The sequence below is a fragment of the Numida meleagris genome, chromosome 20, assembly GCF_002078875.1.
Source record: "Numida meleagris isolate 19003 breed g44 Domestic line chromosome 20, NumMel1.0, whole genome shotgun sequence".
NCBI lineage: Eukaryota > Metazoa > Chordata > Aves > Galliformes > Numididae > Numida > Numida meleagris.
The window spans coordinates 3,818,357-3,835,262 of NC_034428.1; the positions used below are offsets into that span (position 1 = coordinate 3,818,357).

Here is a 16,906-nt window from a genome sequence, read left to right on the forward strand (position 1 = left end):
ATAACTGTAACACTCCTGCTGAGTTGTTGGATATTTGCCTCCTTTCTGGTGTACAAAAACCTTAAGGAGTTGATTTAACTTGTGTAACACATGCCAAAGGATTAACTTGGAAACAGTGAGGCAGGCTCTGGGACCAGGAGCAGGGTGACTGTTCTAAATATCCTGAGAAAACTGCCAAGAATAGTACTTGATGCGAAAAACACGGAGTGGTGGGAAGCACTTGTTTTACCAGCAAATACAAAAATGGCTGCAGTAGCCTTGATTTCAAGGCACAATGATGCTGAACAGGAGACCCCTCTGCCCACGTGACTTAGCCCTGTATGTCCCAAATACACGTGTGTGTATGTAACTGGGGTGTAGAGTTCTGTAAGCCTTGGCCTTCCCTTTCGAAGAACTTCCTGGATCTTTCTTTATTGGATTAAGGCATGGAATACGTTTAGAGCTAACACACTTCTGCCTTAAATAGGCTCAGTCTTTTTTGAAGTGATGTTTCAACTTCTGCTGTGTTAAATACGGCACTTGCACCCCTAGAAGGGAAATATAATTGAAAACAAAATGCCATTTTTCTAGAGTTTGAAATGAATTTAATTGTATTAAAAGACAGAACAGTGGTGCTGATAATCCTTCTGTTTGAGAAAATGAAGCTGAATAATCCTCTTATTTCCATACTCTTCTTTGTCTTTCTCTCATGTTCCTGCAAGCGTGATCCCCAAAATCCACTTTTTCCAGCCTTTACCAAAAAAACTAATCCTAAACATTTTCTTCTTACAGCTGTTTTGAGCATGGATATCTGTTGATTTAAAAGAACAGCAACAGTGTCTTGGTTGCGTTGGCCTCTGCCTACTGTCTCTCTATTTTTCCAAGGGCAGATTATACTAAAACAATAGTTGTTAGTGTGTGACAGAGATGTCTTTATATATCTGCTCTTTGTCTGTCATTCCATCTGATGTGTTTGTGTCTCTTGACTGTTCTTGCTTTCGTCTGTCCTCCTACACAGTATCTCCTCTCTCCCCACAGGACTATGAGAGTAAGCTGCAGGCCTTGCAGAAGCAGGTAGAGACACGATCCTTGGCAGCTGAAACAACAGAGGAGGAAGAGGAGGAGGAAGAAGGTGAGGTTGGAGTTAAAAACAAACAGTTGCTACAACGTCTCTTGCAATAGATAAAATGTGAATATTCTCAATCTGTAATTATCACGGTATAAAAATGGAAAATAGCTGTTCATAAAATGTTCCACATAAATAGTTGATACATAGCCTCATAATCAATTGATGTATAAACTAGCTTATTTTAATTATAAGCTTTGATTTGGTGACGTTGAATGTGAAGGAATCTGTCTCTTCTTGGTACTAACGGAGCTGAAGTATCTGAAATAATCCCTATTGCTTTTGTTTCTTTGTTCTGATTTGTGAATTTACTTTTTTTTCCTCCTTCATGGGAATTCTTATGTACTGTGCCATATCTGAATTATTCAGTTCCTGGACAGTAGATTGAGCTTTATTTGCTCTGTAGTACTTGCTTTCATTCCTGTGTTTTATTGCTTATCTTTAATGATTGCTAACTGATTTAAAATAACAGGAATAGGATGTTTTTGCTTTCTGTGTCCCAAATCCTCTTACTTGGCATTTTAACTCTGGTGCCAGTAGCAAGAAAAATTGAATCTAGTTTTTCCTTGCTGAACAGGAGAAGTGCAGATTTCTGTTTTATGTTTTTGTCTCCCAGAAAAGGTATTGGGAATTTGATGACGCAGTCAGCAGTAGCATTTGGTGTGGCATGTGATAGCTTAAGGAAGGTGCCACAGTGTTTTATTTCTTTCTTTACTCTTCCTAGTGACCTGGACACGACACGAGTACGAGCTCGCACAGTGGGCTTTCAGGAAATGGAAGTTTCACCAGTTCACTTCACTGAGGGACCAGCTCTGGGGAAATGCTGTATATCTGAAAGAAGCCAATGCAATCAGTGTAGAATTAAAGAAAAAGGTAAAAGCATGCAGAGTATCTTCTTAAATTTTCTGATTCATTGCTGCTGACTGCGTAGTCCTTCTTTAAATGCTTAGTCTCTTACTGTCTTTAAAGTTACATGCTTTTAATTTACTGGTTTGGGCTTTAAAGGGTTCAGAAAGTCACAGACCTCTCTGGTTCAGACTTCTGGTTGAATGAGTATCTTATGCAAATCTGCTGGATATTCTTCTCTTCATTTCCCTTGTGCTGTTCCTGTCCATATCATAAACACATGTGCATGCAGATTTCCCCTGGGGCCTCAGTGTTCCCTTATAACTTCATGTGGTCAATTATCTCCTTAAGAGAAAGTGAATGCTGCGGGGTATGTAAGACTGTAGTTTTCCAGACCTCTGCTAGCTATGATAAGAGCAAGTTATGTGTACTCAGCTGAAAAAAGTTTTGTGCTATTTTAAAACAAAAAAAAATCACATGAATTAACAAAACGGAGTCTATTCACAGAAGCAGAATTCAAGCTTCATTCATACGTTGCATTAGGATATGTCTCTGTCCCCTTTGTGATACTGATACCTGATTTCTCCGAACTTTCTTTGCGTTCAGGTGCAGTTTCAGTTTGTCCTGCTGACAGACACCCTCTACTCACCACTGCCACCAGAGCTTTTGCCCCCTGAGATGGAGAAGACCCAGGACAACAGGCCTTTTCCCCGGACAGTGGTAGCTGTGGAAGTCCAGGATCTGAAGAATGGAGCAACGCATTACTGGTCCTTAGAAAAACTCAAGTATGCAGATATGTTGCTGGAGAACAAACTTCTTTATATCCAAGGAACTTCACTGAAAAATTTCATCCCTTGCTGTTCATTCTCTATTTTATTTGGCTTTCTCTGTGTCACCCGAATGGCAGCTTTCCAGACAGTACAATACGTCCTAAGTGCTAGCTTTCTGCAAAAACTGCCTTAAATTACCCAGCAACATTGTATGATACAAAAAAAGGATGCAAAAAAATGCAAAACTAGATGCCAAAGAAGCATAGTTAAAAGCTTGAATTAAATCCAACATATATGTACTCTTCAGAAGTGACCTTGCCTCGTGGTTTGTGGATGTAGCCTGCAGATATTGTCCGCAAATCCCTTCTGTGTCAGGGCTTTCATACAGTGCAGAAATCAGTAGTACACATTTCTCTGTTCTGCATTCTCCTTTTCCTACTTACCATTTGGTAGAGGTGAATTCAGTGTACCCTACTTTCTGTTGGTTTTTGTTGTTGTTTTTCTTCCCCCTCTCTGTATTAACTTTGGAATCCTTCCATCTGTGCAGGCAGAGGTTGGACCTGATGCGTGAGATGTATGACCGAGCTGGGGAAATGGCCTCTAATACACAGGATGAGAGTGAGAGCACAATGACAGGCAGTGACCCCTTCTATGATCGATTTCATTGGTTCAAGCTGGTTGGAAGGTATGTGATGATAATCTCAGCTGCTGGTGCAGCTCTCCTCAGTGCCTGGGAGGGATTCTTTGAGTGTGGTTGTAATATGTATAGCCACTTAGTGTCTGTTTTGTGTGCTGTCTTGCAGGGATTTTTGATAGACTGAAACTATAGCGAAGAGCAGAAACTGTTCTTTTTAAAGTTGCCAGTCCTGGTATAACACTGTAGAATCTGATTTAGCTAAACACTAAGTAAGCTCTAACTTTATTTTTTAAAAGTTGCCAAGCTAAGTTCTATGTAAAGTCACTGGAGGAGTGCAGAGAGAATATGAAGAACACTGGAACGGATGGGAAAAGTGATCCAGCGCCTTATTTACATATGTGGTCCAAATAATTTAAGTTTTTCCGAGACAAGGATTACCTAATGGCTGCATCTTGACAGTATTTTTATTTTAAAAAGTGATGCATGTTGGAAGTAAGAATTGTTCCTCTGTTAAATGGATGTGCTGTCAGTATGTGTACGTTCACCCATCTTTGTATTCATTTTCTGTTTATTCAAACTCAGTCCAAGGATGCTCTTTTTGCTGACTCTGCTAGCAATCCCTTTCCTTATGTCTCATTCCAGTAGAGATGGTTTGAAGCCTTTGCTTGTTGTTCACTTGGGCTCTGTGCTGATGGCAACAGACGACTGTTAAATGAAGCCTTCTTCTTTCCCCTCACTGTGTTAATCAGTATTCCATTAACTGATATCTAGCTCCCCCATTTTCCATGGCTGCGTGAATGAGCGTCTTGCTGATCGCACGCCCTCCCCCACTTTCTCCACGGCTGACTCTGACATCACTGAACTGGCTGATGAGCAGCAGGATGAGATGGAGGACTTTGATGATGAGGCCTTTGTGGATGATACTGGCTCCGACGCTGGAACCGAGGAGGGATCAGACCTCTTCAATGATGGGCACGACCCGTTTTACGACCGATCCCCTTGGTTCATTTTAGTGGGAAGGTTGGTGAGGTTACTGTGAGAATGGCCAAAAGGGACCAGCTCTTGCTGTAGGTTGCAGTGTCTATGCCTTGTGTTGCATAGAATGTCTGTCAAGACAGCCAAAAAAGCCATCTGCATCAATTGAATTCCATCTGAATCAATTGAATTCCAAGAGAATGAATATAGTTTAACACTGAGTTTTAAATTCTACTGTTGGAGGCCATGAAGGCCAAAGTAATCATTGAGAAAGCAGTATTTAGGTGTGACAGTGAATATACTTCTAGTTATAGACGACTGTCACAACATAGAGTGAATATGGTTTTGCTTCTGTACAGTATTTAAACCCTATTTATTGCAGTGCTCTATTTAGCCATTGCAAGATCATGAAGATGATATTGAAGTGTCTTATTTTCTCATGTGGAAGAAAATACCAGAATACAGTGGGAAGTCTTTAAGTGTAGTTTGGAAAACTCATCTAGCGTCCTCTGTGTGGGAAGAGAAGATGGCATGTGGAGAAGGAAGAGTGGGTCTTTCTGGATGAGGAAGAGTATTCTTTGAGATTATTTGATCCTCAGGTTGTGTGTGTTGCATAGCAAAAGGTTTTCATCATTAAAATTCACTGGCTGCTGTCTTTATCAGTGTGTCCCCCATATGCTATGCTTGAATTTCTAAAACAGGTTGGCCTAATGTATTTTAGACAGTTTATTTATTCAATGTTACCAATCCAGATTGGATTAAGGTGTTATCAGACCTCAGTCTGTGCTGTGGACCCCAAGTACAGCAAGTTATATTAAAAAAACAACAACTCCTACTTCCTACTGTTACTTCACTGATAGTCTTGATCAAACAATTAGCAACATGTAAGTCATGGCAAGAAACTGAAAGATTGTATTTAGTGACTTTTCTCCCCTTTCTTCTGGTACCACTCACCCAACTGCATTTTTACTTACTTGGTCCCTGTAAGCCAGTCTGCTTTCAAAGCAGCAAGGCAGGTGTTCAGCACAGCTGTTGTCCAAAGTATGAGGGGGTAAGACTGCACGGCAGGTGGAGGGGAGGAACAAAGGAGGAGGAACCAGAGCTCGACTTGAACCTTTTCTGTGATTGTGAGAAGGGAAGACAATCCTGGTCAGGAAAGAGGGATCTTCTTGTGGTTTCCTCAAACGCAGGAAACTCAGCTGCATTATTTGTAAAAACGAGGGAGTGTTTGTTCTTTTGGAAAGAACAGGAACAAAAGAAGCTTTTAGATTAGTTCAGCTGTATTGTCCAAACTCATTCTTTGTCTGCAGCACATCTATTAACCGATTGCAATTAGAACTTGAAACACCCTTGATCTCGTTGTCAAAACCAAAATTATGGTTATTAGAGATGCAAGTGACTACAGCAGTCCTCTTTGATCTCTGTGAATTTGCACCCTTACGTGCAATGTCTGAAAATGTGTTTAATAAAACTTAATATTCAGGTTAATCTGATCCATAGGAGCCGTTTTGGGAAAGCCCTTTCATCGGGCTTGGCAGTGGCTGTCAGCTGGTTAAATACACACGTGCAGCTTGCAAAGGCGAGGCTGCTTTCTGTGACAGTGCTGGCATCCTGGGCGCGTTCTCTGGTGCGTGCTCTTTCAGCAGAGGGCCGTCAGTGCTTGGGAAAAAGCTGAACTATTCATCTTTATTCCACAGACTTCAGGAAACGCAAGCTGAGCAAATGCAGCGTACAGTGAGGGCAGTTGTGCTTCCTGGCAGTTATACAGCTTGCTTCCATTTCCATGTGTTAAGGAGAATACCGAGCTCTGTCTCTGTAGACAGACATGAAGCTGCAGCAGTTAAGGGCGCTGTCCTGTACCATGTAAGCTGCACATAATAAAGGGCTTTGCTCCCGTTGTGAATTGTGTTGAGGAGTGAAACTTTGTATTATTTCTGAACAGGGATCAAATGACTTTTTTCCCATTTGTTGTTTAATTCCCATGTGTTTTCCTAGTGCACTGATTCTGTCAGCAGAAAGTTGTATAACCCCAATCAGCTGAACAGTTTTGATTCCTCATTGTTTCACAGCATGAGAATTCTTCTTTTGAGCAGTGTATTCTTAGAGTATCAGAGGACGTGTCCATCTAGGTAGCTATTATCTTGAGCACATGGCAGTATTCAGTTCATAACAAAACCAGCATTCTTGAGTGCTTTTAATTAACCGTGTCTTGTTTTACATGTTGTGCAATGTGGAACAAAAAAGAAGAATTTATATATCTTTATATCTTTATATCAGCAGTAATGAGTTCAGGTCATGGAGCAGAAGATAAGGAGACACTGATCATGTAGTTGTGCAACTCCTTGGGCATCACAGTATTTTTTTTTTCCCCCCCTGCTCTGCACTGTGATGGCCTTCTATTTGTATTATAATTAAAGAAGAAAGAAAAGGGGGTAAAAAAAGAGCTGGTCCCTTTAGCCATCTCTTCTGGCATGCTGGGATGTTCTTAGGGCTGATTCCTTTTAGTTTTGTGACGTACCAAACATTTGCTATGTTTTTAAGGGAGGTGGGAGAGGATTATGGGACACTTCATTTAAATCTTGACACGTTCATTTAAAAATATCTGTTGTCATTCTGAGTTCTGTTGGTTTTGTTTGATTTCCAAACAGTTTGTGTTTGTTAAATTTCATTTCTAGTTCTTGTTGTGAGTATGCTATTTTACCTCACCAATTTTTCTGCTAATACAACTCCCCCCTTTCAGTCTGCTGGGCTAAGGTGCAGGGGGTGCTTGTGTACAGGGTGTGTGGGGAGAGGGAGTCCCCCAGACGTGGGGAAGAGGAGAAGGATAACCTTAATATTTCATCCACTCCGACCTGATGCTGACTTAGGATGAAGCAGAAGGAATGGCACAAAGGAGTACTGCAGCACAGAACTGCTCGTTCCTCTGTACCACGCTCATATGGTGGCTCCCTGTTCTACACAAGATAGTCAGCATTGACTTCACCAATGGGGAAGCTGAAGACTTTTAGCGTTATGTGCTTTTCTTTCTCTACGTTAAAATGATTCAAGTGAGCTGGGTAGCTGGATGGAAAGGCATTAAGGATGATGAGGAATACTTCTTTCTCTGGCTTTCTGCTGAGGTGGCAAAAGTGCAGTTGTTAGCGAAGCTGAATGCTTTGGCGGCCGTACGTTGGATAGCAGCTTCAGAACTTGAGTCAGACGTACAAAAATCCGTTTTTCATGCAGTTAAAATTTTTACTTTCTAGTCGTTTGGCTTTGGAGTAGGAAGGCTTCTGTACTGACTGCCGCTATTAGTTCTGAAACTATTGCTTGTATATGTGTTGGTACAGTATTCCTTTCTGTGGGGAAGAATGTCCGCTCTCCCTGTCTCCAGATGTGGTTTCCAAACTCCTTTTTCCCAGTGAGCCCAGAGCTGCCTTCCTGACCGCCGTCCCTCGTCCAGTCCGAGTGGTTGATTCCAGTCTGTTAGCCTGGGGGCTGCTGTTCTTGCATGGTGGGATGCTGCTTTTTCAAATGAGCGCTGCCTGAAATTTCAGAGCTGAAAATGAAAATGCTTCCTTAGAGGGGGAAAAAAATAATCCGATATTGTTACTTTTAAATTTAATATCTCCTCCCTTCCCCTGCTTTATCAGTGTTTACCTCACTTGGGAGCAGACTGAAAAGGAGTTAGATCCTAATTGTAGTCAAGTGTTAAGTTGCGGTTTTTTGTCATTGTATCATTTTCTTAATTTATTTTGGTTTGTTTCTTTTATAGCTTTATTAATCATTCTCTTTTCTAATGCATTTTGTCACCATTTCATTTTCAGTACCATTATTATCTTCTCTTTGGTTCACAGCTGACACCTGTTTGATTACCTTGTCGTTTCGAGATAATTCATTCTGGGAGCAGGCATGTGAACCCATGGAGGAGCACTTACCTTTTCTAGCTTTGGTTCCTAGCTGTGTGTCATGAGCAACTGAATTTGGATGAATTTGGAACAAATGCAGCTGATGGCACCAGGCAGAGGCAGCAAACGTTCTGAGCTCTTAGTCCTGTTGTGTCACACGGGACTTTCCCAGTGAATATTAAACTAGGAAAGTTATAAATCCGAGAAATTAATTACGCCTAATGAAGACTAATAAAAAGGACTGCAAGGAGCAAATCCAACTAAACAAATCACCAGTGTTTTTAGTATAATTTAATATGCATAAGTTCATAATAATTCCCTACGTAATTAGTTAGCCACTTTTAATTTAGCGACTGGTAAAACTGTTGGTTAAACTTCTATCCATCTCGGCCTTCTGAACTCTGAAACAGCCCACTTAGATCACTCTTCTGTTTTTTCCCCTTGTTGAGGACCAGCTTTTACCTGACTTGTTCGGCTTCTCCACATTCCAGGTTTTGCTGGAGCAAATTGCTCTGAAGTGTGGCATTTTAAGGATTTCTGCAATTCATTGCAGAAACTGAAAGCGACTTGATAATGTTAGTCTAATTTATACTTAAAATATATACAGTAAAACTTGTTAACTGTTTCAAAATAGACCCTGCTTGTAATTATATATAGTTTTACACATTACTGTACAGCAGGATCATCCAGTGCTGGCCCTAAATGCTGTTTTTCACATTGTAAACTGTAATTTCTAAGTGGTTGCTATAGAGTACAGTTGTGTTTTTTAAAGATAGAAATGTAATACTTCAAAGATATTTATCAGTCTTCCACTGTGCATACTCTCACTGAGCCTTCCAAGAAACCTGGCAGATGAGTTTTCATTTATTGGGGAATTCCTGATTCCTCTCTGTACAATGTTTTCTAACATATGTAGAAGAGAAAACATTCCATCAAGTGTCAGTTTTAAGGAGTGTTTTCAGTTGTTCACTAAAATATTTGAGGCCGTGTGTGCGCAGTATATCAATTCCCTTCTGATTTATTTAAAACCGTGCTCATAGGATGGAAAATTAAATAAATTATTTATATTTAGTAGTTCCTTAGTAGACTTCAACCATCTTGTTAACAGCTCTGTTTACAGCTGTAGCACATCTAAAATTACCTTTAAAAAGCCATCACCTTAAATGTCTCCTTCATATGTTTTGTAACTCACTAATATAAGCCCTCTGTCTCTGGTTTACTGTGATTTAGAGCGTTCTGTGGCTTTGCTTAGATTTGACGCTGCCGAGGAGCCCTGTGTGGGCAATGTGGACACAGGACCACAGCACAGGTCTCACAGATGGGATCAAGTAGACTGTCTGAAGATTTGAATGTCCCATTAGCCAAGCAAACGCTGCAGTCTGGTTTTGCAGACGACGGCCTAACGCTGTTTGTGTTTTCTTTCCTTCTTATTACCAGAGCATTTGTATACCTGAGCAATCTGCTGTACCCCGTGCCTCTGATTCACCGAGTAGCTGTTGTTAGTGAGAAGGGAGAAGTACGAGGATTTCTGCGAGTGGCAGTGCAAGCTATAGCAGGTGAGGCACTTGGTGAGCTTCACGTTGCAGCTCTTTGGTGCACCATGCGTAGCTGCAGATTTAAAAAAAAACATACAGTCCAGCAGCAACTGTTCTCTCTTATACTTAAACCTACATAATTTTAGCGTTTCAAAGAACACTTTTTCTTTGTTATTAAGTTGCTATTGAAACTTTTTCATTGGTGTAATCATGTGGACCAAGCATGGATAAACCTTGAAATAATGATACTGACCAGAGGCTTTGAACGTGGTGATGGAATGCAATGCTGCTTTTTAAGTCAGCACAAAATAAAGCAAAGGTTCTTTTTCTGACACCCTGTATAAACAGTGCACGAGGGTATATGCAAGTCTGATAATTGTGGTGACTCACAGAGTGTAAAATGTACCGTGTGTTTGTTCTTCTTAAACCACCCTTCTGAGTAATGTGTAGAAGTATGCTCCATCATTCTCTGACTAAATAGCATGTGAAGAAGTTCCTGAACAGTTTTCAGCCTAATATAAACAAAATTCAGTAGCAGTTTTCCACCTCACTAAACTATGTGAAGATGTAGAAACTAGTTAACTTGCTGGAGCAGGGTGGGTGTATAGGAACGGTATCTGCTCCATACGATTTTGAACTGCCACTGTATGCATGCCAGAGCCTAATGTCTGCTAGTCACCTGCTAACGGTTGTTTTTTTTACTGTGAAGTCATCTAGCTGAGTCTTACCGTTGGTAGTTAGCCACGTTTCAGCAATGCTGGTGAGACCACAGATGCTTCCCATCATTTGTCTTTTTTAGCAGTGGCTACCTGCCAGCGTTTCTTTATTTAGGTACGGTAACCTTGGAAGTTTCTCTCTCCATGGGAATGTATAATGAAATCTCAGACCTTGAAGATGCGTGAGAATTGCTCTGGCAGGGACTAAAACAGCAACTGAAATAAAATCTGTGTTAATGTGTACAATAGACCTATTTCTAGTTTAGTTTGGTCTCCATGGCATTGTCATCCAAATAAATGGATGATATAAAGGAATACACTGTGACTGTTAGAAGTTGAAATGTGGGCTTGTCTTGAAAAAGTGCTATGGCTTTATTTGGTCTCTGGGTGAAGCTTCAAAGCACATTCTGAATCTTGAATTTCTCCTGTAAGAATGTGTTTACTGTGGAAAAAGTAGCTGGCATTTAACCAGGCCTCCTTGTTGGTGCTCTCCATAAAGAGGGAGAGGTGAAATGGACAGACTGTATGGACAAGAACAGTCTTTCAAACTTACATCGTGTTCTTGTGGAGCTTTGCTAGTATAATTGCTTCACTTATGACTAGATAATTTTAGATGGCAGTTTGTATCAGTGAAGGTGTACCCCCCACGAGGGTCACTGTGTTAAGTTCAAGTGTAATATTTAGAAATAAACAAGTAATCAAGATGAGTGTTAAGGTCATTTTGTGTGCAGAATTCTCTATAAAGTTGAAGCATATTCACAGTTAATCTTGATGGCTTGTCTTGGTTTCCCACACTGAATGGTTCTGTTATCAGTTGTCTGTGCTTCTCTACTCTTCTTCCATTGTGCTTTTTTTCCTTCCTTCTTAATGTTTTTTAGCTGATGAAGAGGCCCCTGATTATGGATCTGGTATTCGACAGTCTGGCACAGCTAAAATTTCATTTGATAATGAATACTTTGATAAGGTAAGTCTTAAAATATAATGAAGTTTCTTTGAGCTTTTGCTTGTAAAAGAAATATTAATCAAGCAGGGGAAGAAGGACATGGGAAAACAGGAAACCGCAGGCGTCTGTTAAATGCAACTTCTCTTAATTTTTCAGAGCGATTTTTCTTCTGTCGCGATGACTCGGTCTGGATTATCATTGGAAGAATTAAGAATTGTGGAGGGGCAGGGACAGAATTCAGAGGTTGTCACTCCTCCAGAGGAGATAAACAGAATGAATGAGCTAGGTAAGCAAGACATTTGTAGTGTTTTCTTTGAGAACTTAAGAAAAAAACACGATAGGAAGGGAGAGGTTGTTACTAATGCCTTGCATATGGTGGATGCTGAGCTCTGTGTTTGAAGAACTATGCAGAACAATTGTTTCTGTGTACTTAGACCTTTTTTAATCATAAAAAGCAATTTGAATGTGTGATGGAATAAATTGCTGCCTGAAGGAATATTTTTAAGGGAAAAAAAAAAAAAAAGCAACCAAAACACAGAAAATCACCCAAACGTAAAAATGTAATGCTGTGGGCTATTTGTCCCTTGCAGACCTGAAGTCATCCACTCTACTGGATGGAAAGATGACTATGGAAGGATTCACTGAAGAGATTGGTAACCACTTGAAACTGGGCAGTGTGTTTACCTTCCGTGTGACAGTGCTGCAGGCCAGCGGCATCCTTCCTGAATACGCAGACATTTTCTGCCAGTTCAAGTAAGAATTTGCTCTTCTTTGCATTAGACAATGAATGATTTAATAGCAAGTGCAAATGATAGTGGGCAACATAGGGTCTGATGGAGAGCTTTTCAAATTGCTGGTACAGCAGAGAAAAACACCCTGTTGGTTATCAGAATTCCTACTACAAACAACACCTGCTTTGTGTTAGCGTGGTGTCAATGAGTCAAGTATTGCAGAAAGGAATTAAGGATCTGAGTGAGCTCTTGAAGTGGCTAGTTTTCAGGTTTTTGTTTGAATTTTTCCTGTTACCAGTATTCAAATGCTCAGGCACAAAACCTCTATGACCCTTGAGTAAATCAATATCTCTCTGGTAAAAGTGTTGTTTGGTTTAGTTTCTTAGGAAAGAGAATACAGTTTTGGTGTCATAAAGCCAAAACAGGATTTTTGGTCCTAATATACAAGAATTGTGGTCCCAAAGATTCTAAGATGACTTTAGGCCATCATGCAACTCCCTGAAAACCTCTGGCAGACTCAATGTACGAGCTTACTTTTGGTGTTGGGTTCAGTCTCCCACTAAGCAGTCTCCACTAAGCTGTGCTGTTTCTTTGTGTGTTTTTCCATTTTTTTAAAAAGCTTTTTACACCGTCACGATGAAGCTTTCTCAACAGAACCTCTCAAAAACAATGGTCGAGGGACTCCGCTTGGTTTTTACCACGTTCAAAATGTAAGTACAACTTCAGATGTGATTGTTATAGCACTGGGGAGTTGTGTGTATCCTTCCTGCTAACCTCATGAGAGGTGCATAGAAGGAGGAGCAAGGGGAATTACTAAGAATAGACAATAGGAGGAGTGATCAGATGGGTGATGTAATCCCCAGTGGAGAACAAATTACAGAATGATTCTACGTGGAAGATTTAATTCTACAGTTTCGCATCTATTTCCTGCCTTTAAAATCCCTGTTTCCATTCCAGGATGTTCAATGAAAGCAGTCTAGAATTCAGGAAGTAAAATGTGTATGAATAGCAGTTCTCATGATCTCAAATGCACAGAATAAATCTGCTGTCATCAACTGTGAAATCCCTTTGCTGCATGTAGCTTCCTCTTCTGCTACTTGAAATGCATCATACTGAGGCTTTCATTTTTTTCTTTAATAGAGATAAGAATTAACCCTTAGAATGAAAAGAAATGCAGCTGCATTTTTTTTACTGGGAGCTACTCTAAACAGTGTGAAGAATGTAGACTCCTAAAATTAAAAATCACATTTTTAAGGCTTCTTTTCTGTTTGCTTCAGTTTCTTTCCTTACTTGCTTAACAGATTGCTGTGGAAGTGACAGAATCATTTGTGGAGTACATCAAAACGAAGCCTATTGTTTTTGAAGTCTTTGGACATTATCAACAACATCCTCTACATCTGCAAGGACAGGATCTCAATAGGTATTGTTCATTGTTCTGGCATAAAGGCTGATGTGATATTGCTCAGGTTACTTCTGCAGTTCAGGCAGCTTTCATACTCCTGAAATTATGTAGCCACACCCTCTCGAGTAGGAATCCTGACTAATGTAATTGTGCTGGCAGAGGCCTGCTTACCCACGGTAGTGTATTTTGTTAACGAGTGGTGGGATTGTCTTACCACGTCAAACACGGAATGCTGCTTTGCTGACACTGCTGCATCCACCCTGCAAACGCTGGCAGTAGCATATTGTCTGGAGGACGTAGATCCAAGTTAGTTCTGGGTAAATCCTCATGCTCTGCAGTATTCCCTCAGAACAAGTGGCCTGATGCATAAAGATAAGGTGAAAAAGGAGGAGAGGCAAAATTAAGGGGGAAACAAAAGGCTTTCAACAAATTATGCGTTTTGGAAGTGCTGAGCATTTGAATTTTTGGCTTTGGAGGAAGGAGCTCTAATTCCTTTCTTCAGCAGCTTAAGGGAGAGGAGGCCGTTTGGATTACTTGGTCTGGATAGCACTCCTGCTGAAAGCAGCAGCTGCAAAGAGGCAGCATGTGCTAGTTTTAAGAGAAAATGTCAATTGAGGCTTATGCCCTTTCCTGAAGATATTTTGGGAAATGCCTGTTACCCAGTTACATTTTCAGTGCAGGATGGGGGTGGAGTAGTTGGAGAGTATTAATAGATATTTTTCTCGACAGCTAGAAGTAATTAAGTTACAACAGGAAAAGGATTTGTATTAGTGGAGAAGTGTGCTGGAACCACTTGTTGTGACAGGTGATATTTACTTGTCTTCATAGGACTGTGGGAGTCCTTTTAAAGACATGTACTGGAGTGTGCGTATACGTGTGCATATCGATTTGTATATGATTCTGCTTAGCTGCCTCTAAAAAAAAAAAAATCTCTTCTTTTCTCTGTAGTCCTCCACAGCCTTCTCGGAGATTCTTTCCTCCCCCTATGCCGCTCTCAAAGCCAGGTGAGAACAGTTCTCTAATTCTGTGCATCATGTCCTTGTTTGACATGGAAGATGAAAGTTTAGTGTACACTCGAGCCAATCAGGACACCAAGAAATGAAATGGAGTGAACGCTGCAAAGGGCATCAGATCCATCTTTGTCTGTCTTCCTCTTTATATATTGAACCTTCTCTTGCAGTAAATGCATCTTGGGTCATTAAAGGGCAGAATTCCTTTCCTGAGGTGTTAACTGTATTCCATGAGTTCTCTGTGACTCTTCGTTACTTACTGAGCGCTTGAGTGGAAATTTGCTTATTCATTAACCACTGTCTTTCTGCTGCGTAACGTTTTTGGTCAGTGAGCCAGTCTTCTTGAAATTATTCTTGTTTTTCTTTGCTTGATTTTAACAATGCATGCTGAGCTCTTCTGGTGTTTTTTTTCCCCCATTTCACCACTTACTTATTCCTTCTGCTTATTCTCACCTGCATGTTTCTACCATCCTTCTTTTTGTGTGTTCCATTCCCTTTGCAGACCATGAAAGAAAAATTGAATTAATTAGGTATCTTATGTCTGGCTATGTAAACGTGCATGTGCTGAACACACTATCCGAGCATGCCAACGTGCTTGCATCCTCTGCTGTGGCTGCTTTCCAGGATGGGGCTGACCAGCTGCCACCCTTTCTGTTTCTGCCTGTTCCCAGCTGTCAGAGTGAGCGGGCTCCTAAACGAGATGGTTAGTAGCCAAATTTGATCTACAGTAGAGGTAGAAGTAGTTTTAAAATGTGCTTCAGGAGTCCTTCTTCCTTATTTTTGTCTTGCAGTATTCTTGGGAGTAGAACTGCTGTGGCTGCAGTTACAGAAAGATGATGCTGTGTTTATGTTTAGGGCTATGCTAGGGAAAATAAGCTCCAGGATGCTAAGTATCACAGATTCTTCTGTGGCCCTGTGTTTGTTCCCCTCTATTTTCTTATCTTCTGTAAATAATCTTGAAACATCGGGATGAGAGATGCTGTGTATGGAAAAAGCAGATATAGAGGAGTCATTCTGCTGTGTTCTGTAGAGGCTTCTGTTTTGCTCATCGTGTTTTATTATTGACTTGATATGTACAGTGCTGTTCCTTTCTTACTCTGAATTAAGTCTTATTCAGCCTCTTTATGTGCACGTTTCATCAGAACTGGTACCAGAGACTAACACTTCACAACATGAAAGTGAAGACCAAATTTTTAAGTTCTTAATTTACTTTCTTCTGTGGGGAAGGGGCAATGCACGTTCTGGGTAAAAAATAAATGTTGCAGATTAAGAGACTGGTTCTAAACTCCAGACTGTTGAACAATAAGGTAGCTGGTGGACATCTGAGGAAACTTTTTTCCCCTGAATCTACAGAGACTTCTGTTATGTACTTTTACAAGTTTTTTTCCCCTGTACACTTCTGTTTCACTGTGGTTTTTATTTTTATTTTTTTAATCTAAGTGACCTGTTCTGATACCAACACTGTGAGGAATAGTGCTGTAAATGTTATCATCATCATGGAACAAAATGTGATCTGAACATGTGCATAGAATACATGGTCATTATAAACCATTCTTTTTTCTTTCTTTAAGTGCCAGCTACAAAGCTAAATACTATGAGCAAACCCAGCTTGGGCCAGAGTGTGAGCAAATACGACCTCCTTGTCTGGTTTGAGATCAGTGAATTGGAGCCAACTGGCGAGTAAGTGAAGCATTAATCATTTGTGTTTTAAGAACAGTGGTTAAAGGGAAGTAGATCTTTTACCTTGTTCTGTTCAGACAAGGTGCATGTTTAGCAGTCACCATCTGAAGGTAGTCTGGCTTATGTTGTTCTGGTCTCTGTCTGGTTTGTATTGATGGGGTATAAGTTCTGCTGGTGTTTGTTCTCACCAAAAAGGACTGAAAAGACAGAATTGGCATTCTTTAACACTTGAAGTAGCCTTCTCCATTTGAAAGCCCATGAGCATCAGCTAAGCAGGGCTGGGGACATTTTTCTTCCACATTTAGGTCACGAGTTGAAATTACATGCAGACGCTGCTAGATGACTTCTGTAGTATACCCTATTTTATGTTCACCTCTGCAAAGCAGAAAGTTTTCCCCTGACAAGTCTTTAGACGTGGTGTGGAGAAGTGAGTTCTGCAGTTTTCCAGAAGATTGGACGTGAGGAAATGGTCTCATGTTTCTCCAGGGGAGGTTTAGATTGGGCATTGTGGAGAATTTCTTCCCATTGAGTGGTGGGTGAGCACTGGTACTGGCTGCCCAGGGCAGTGGTGGAGTCCCCATCTCTGGATGTACGTAGGTCACTCTGAAAGTATGTCTCCTACTTATTTACATGGAAACTACAACAGATACAAAGAAGAGCACAAGAGCT

General features: G+C 40.6%; 1 protein-coding gene across 5 annotated transcripts in view; it reads left to right on the plus strand.

The window, feature by feature from the left end:
• The window catches only part of KIF1B (kinesin family member 1B), an 85,983-nt gene that overhangs the window by 52,554 nt on the left and 16,523 nt on the right, over positions 1–16,906 (plus strand). For 3 of the 5 annotated variants that reach the window (XM_021374633.1, XM_021374632.1, XM_021374634.1), the window contains 13 exons: positions 1,018–1,111; positions 1,830–1,978; positions 2,558–2,736; positions 3,269–3,406; positions 4,130–4,378; positions 9,658–9,776; positions 11,350–11,435; positions 11,571–11,700; positions 12,005–12,167; positions 12,765–12,855; positions 13,447–13,565; positions 14,496–14,551; positions 16,129–16,237. In XM_021374633.1, coding sequence (XP_021230308.1) covers positions 1,018–1,111; positions 1,830–1,978; positions 2,558–2,736; positions 3,269–3,406; positions 4,130–4,378; positions 9,658–9,776; positions 11,350–11,435; positions 11,571–11,700; positions 12,005–12,167; positions 12,765–12,855; positions 13,447–13,565; positions 14,496–14,551; positions 16,129–16,237 — 1,682 coding nt within the window. The remainder of the gene's footprint in view (positions 1–1,017; positions 1,112–1,829; positions 1,979–2,557; positions 2,737–3,268; positions 3,407–4,129; positions 4,379–9,657; positions 9,777–11,349; positions 11,436–11,570; positions 11,701–12,004; positions 12,168–12,764; positions 12,856–13,446; positions 13,566–14,495; positions 14,552–16,128; positions 16,238–16,906) is intronic. The other 2 variants (XM_021374635.1, XM_021374636.1) reach the window with 1 other exon arrangement.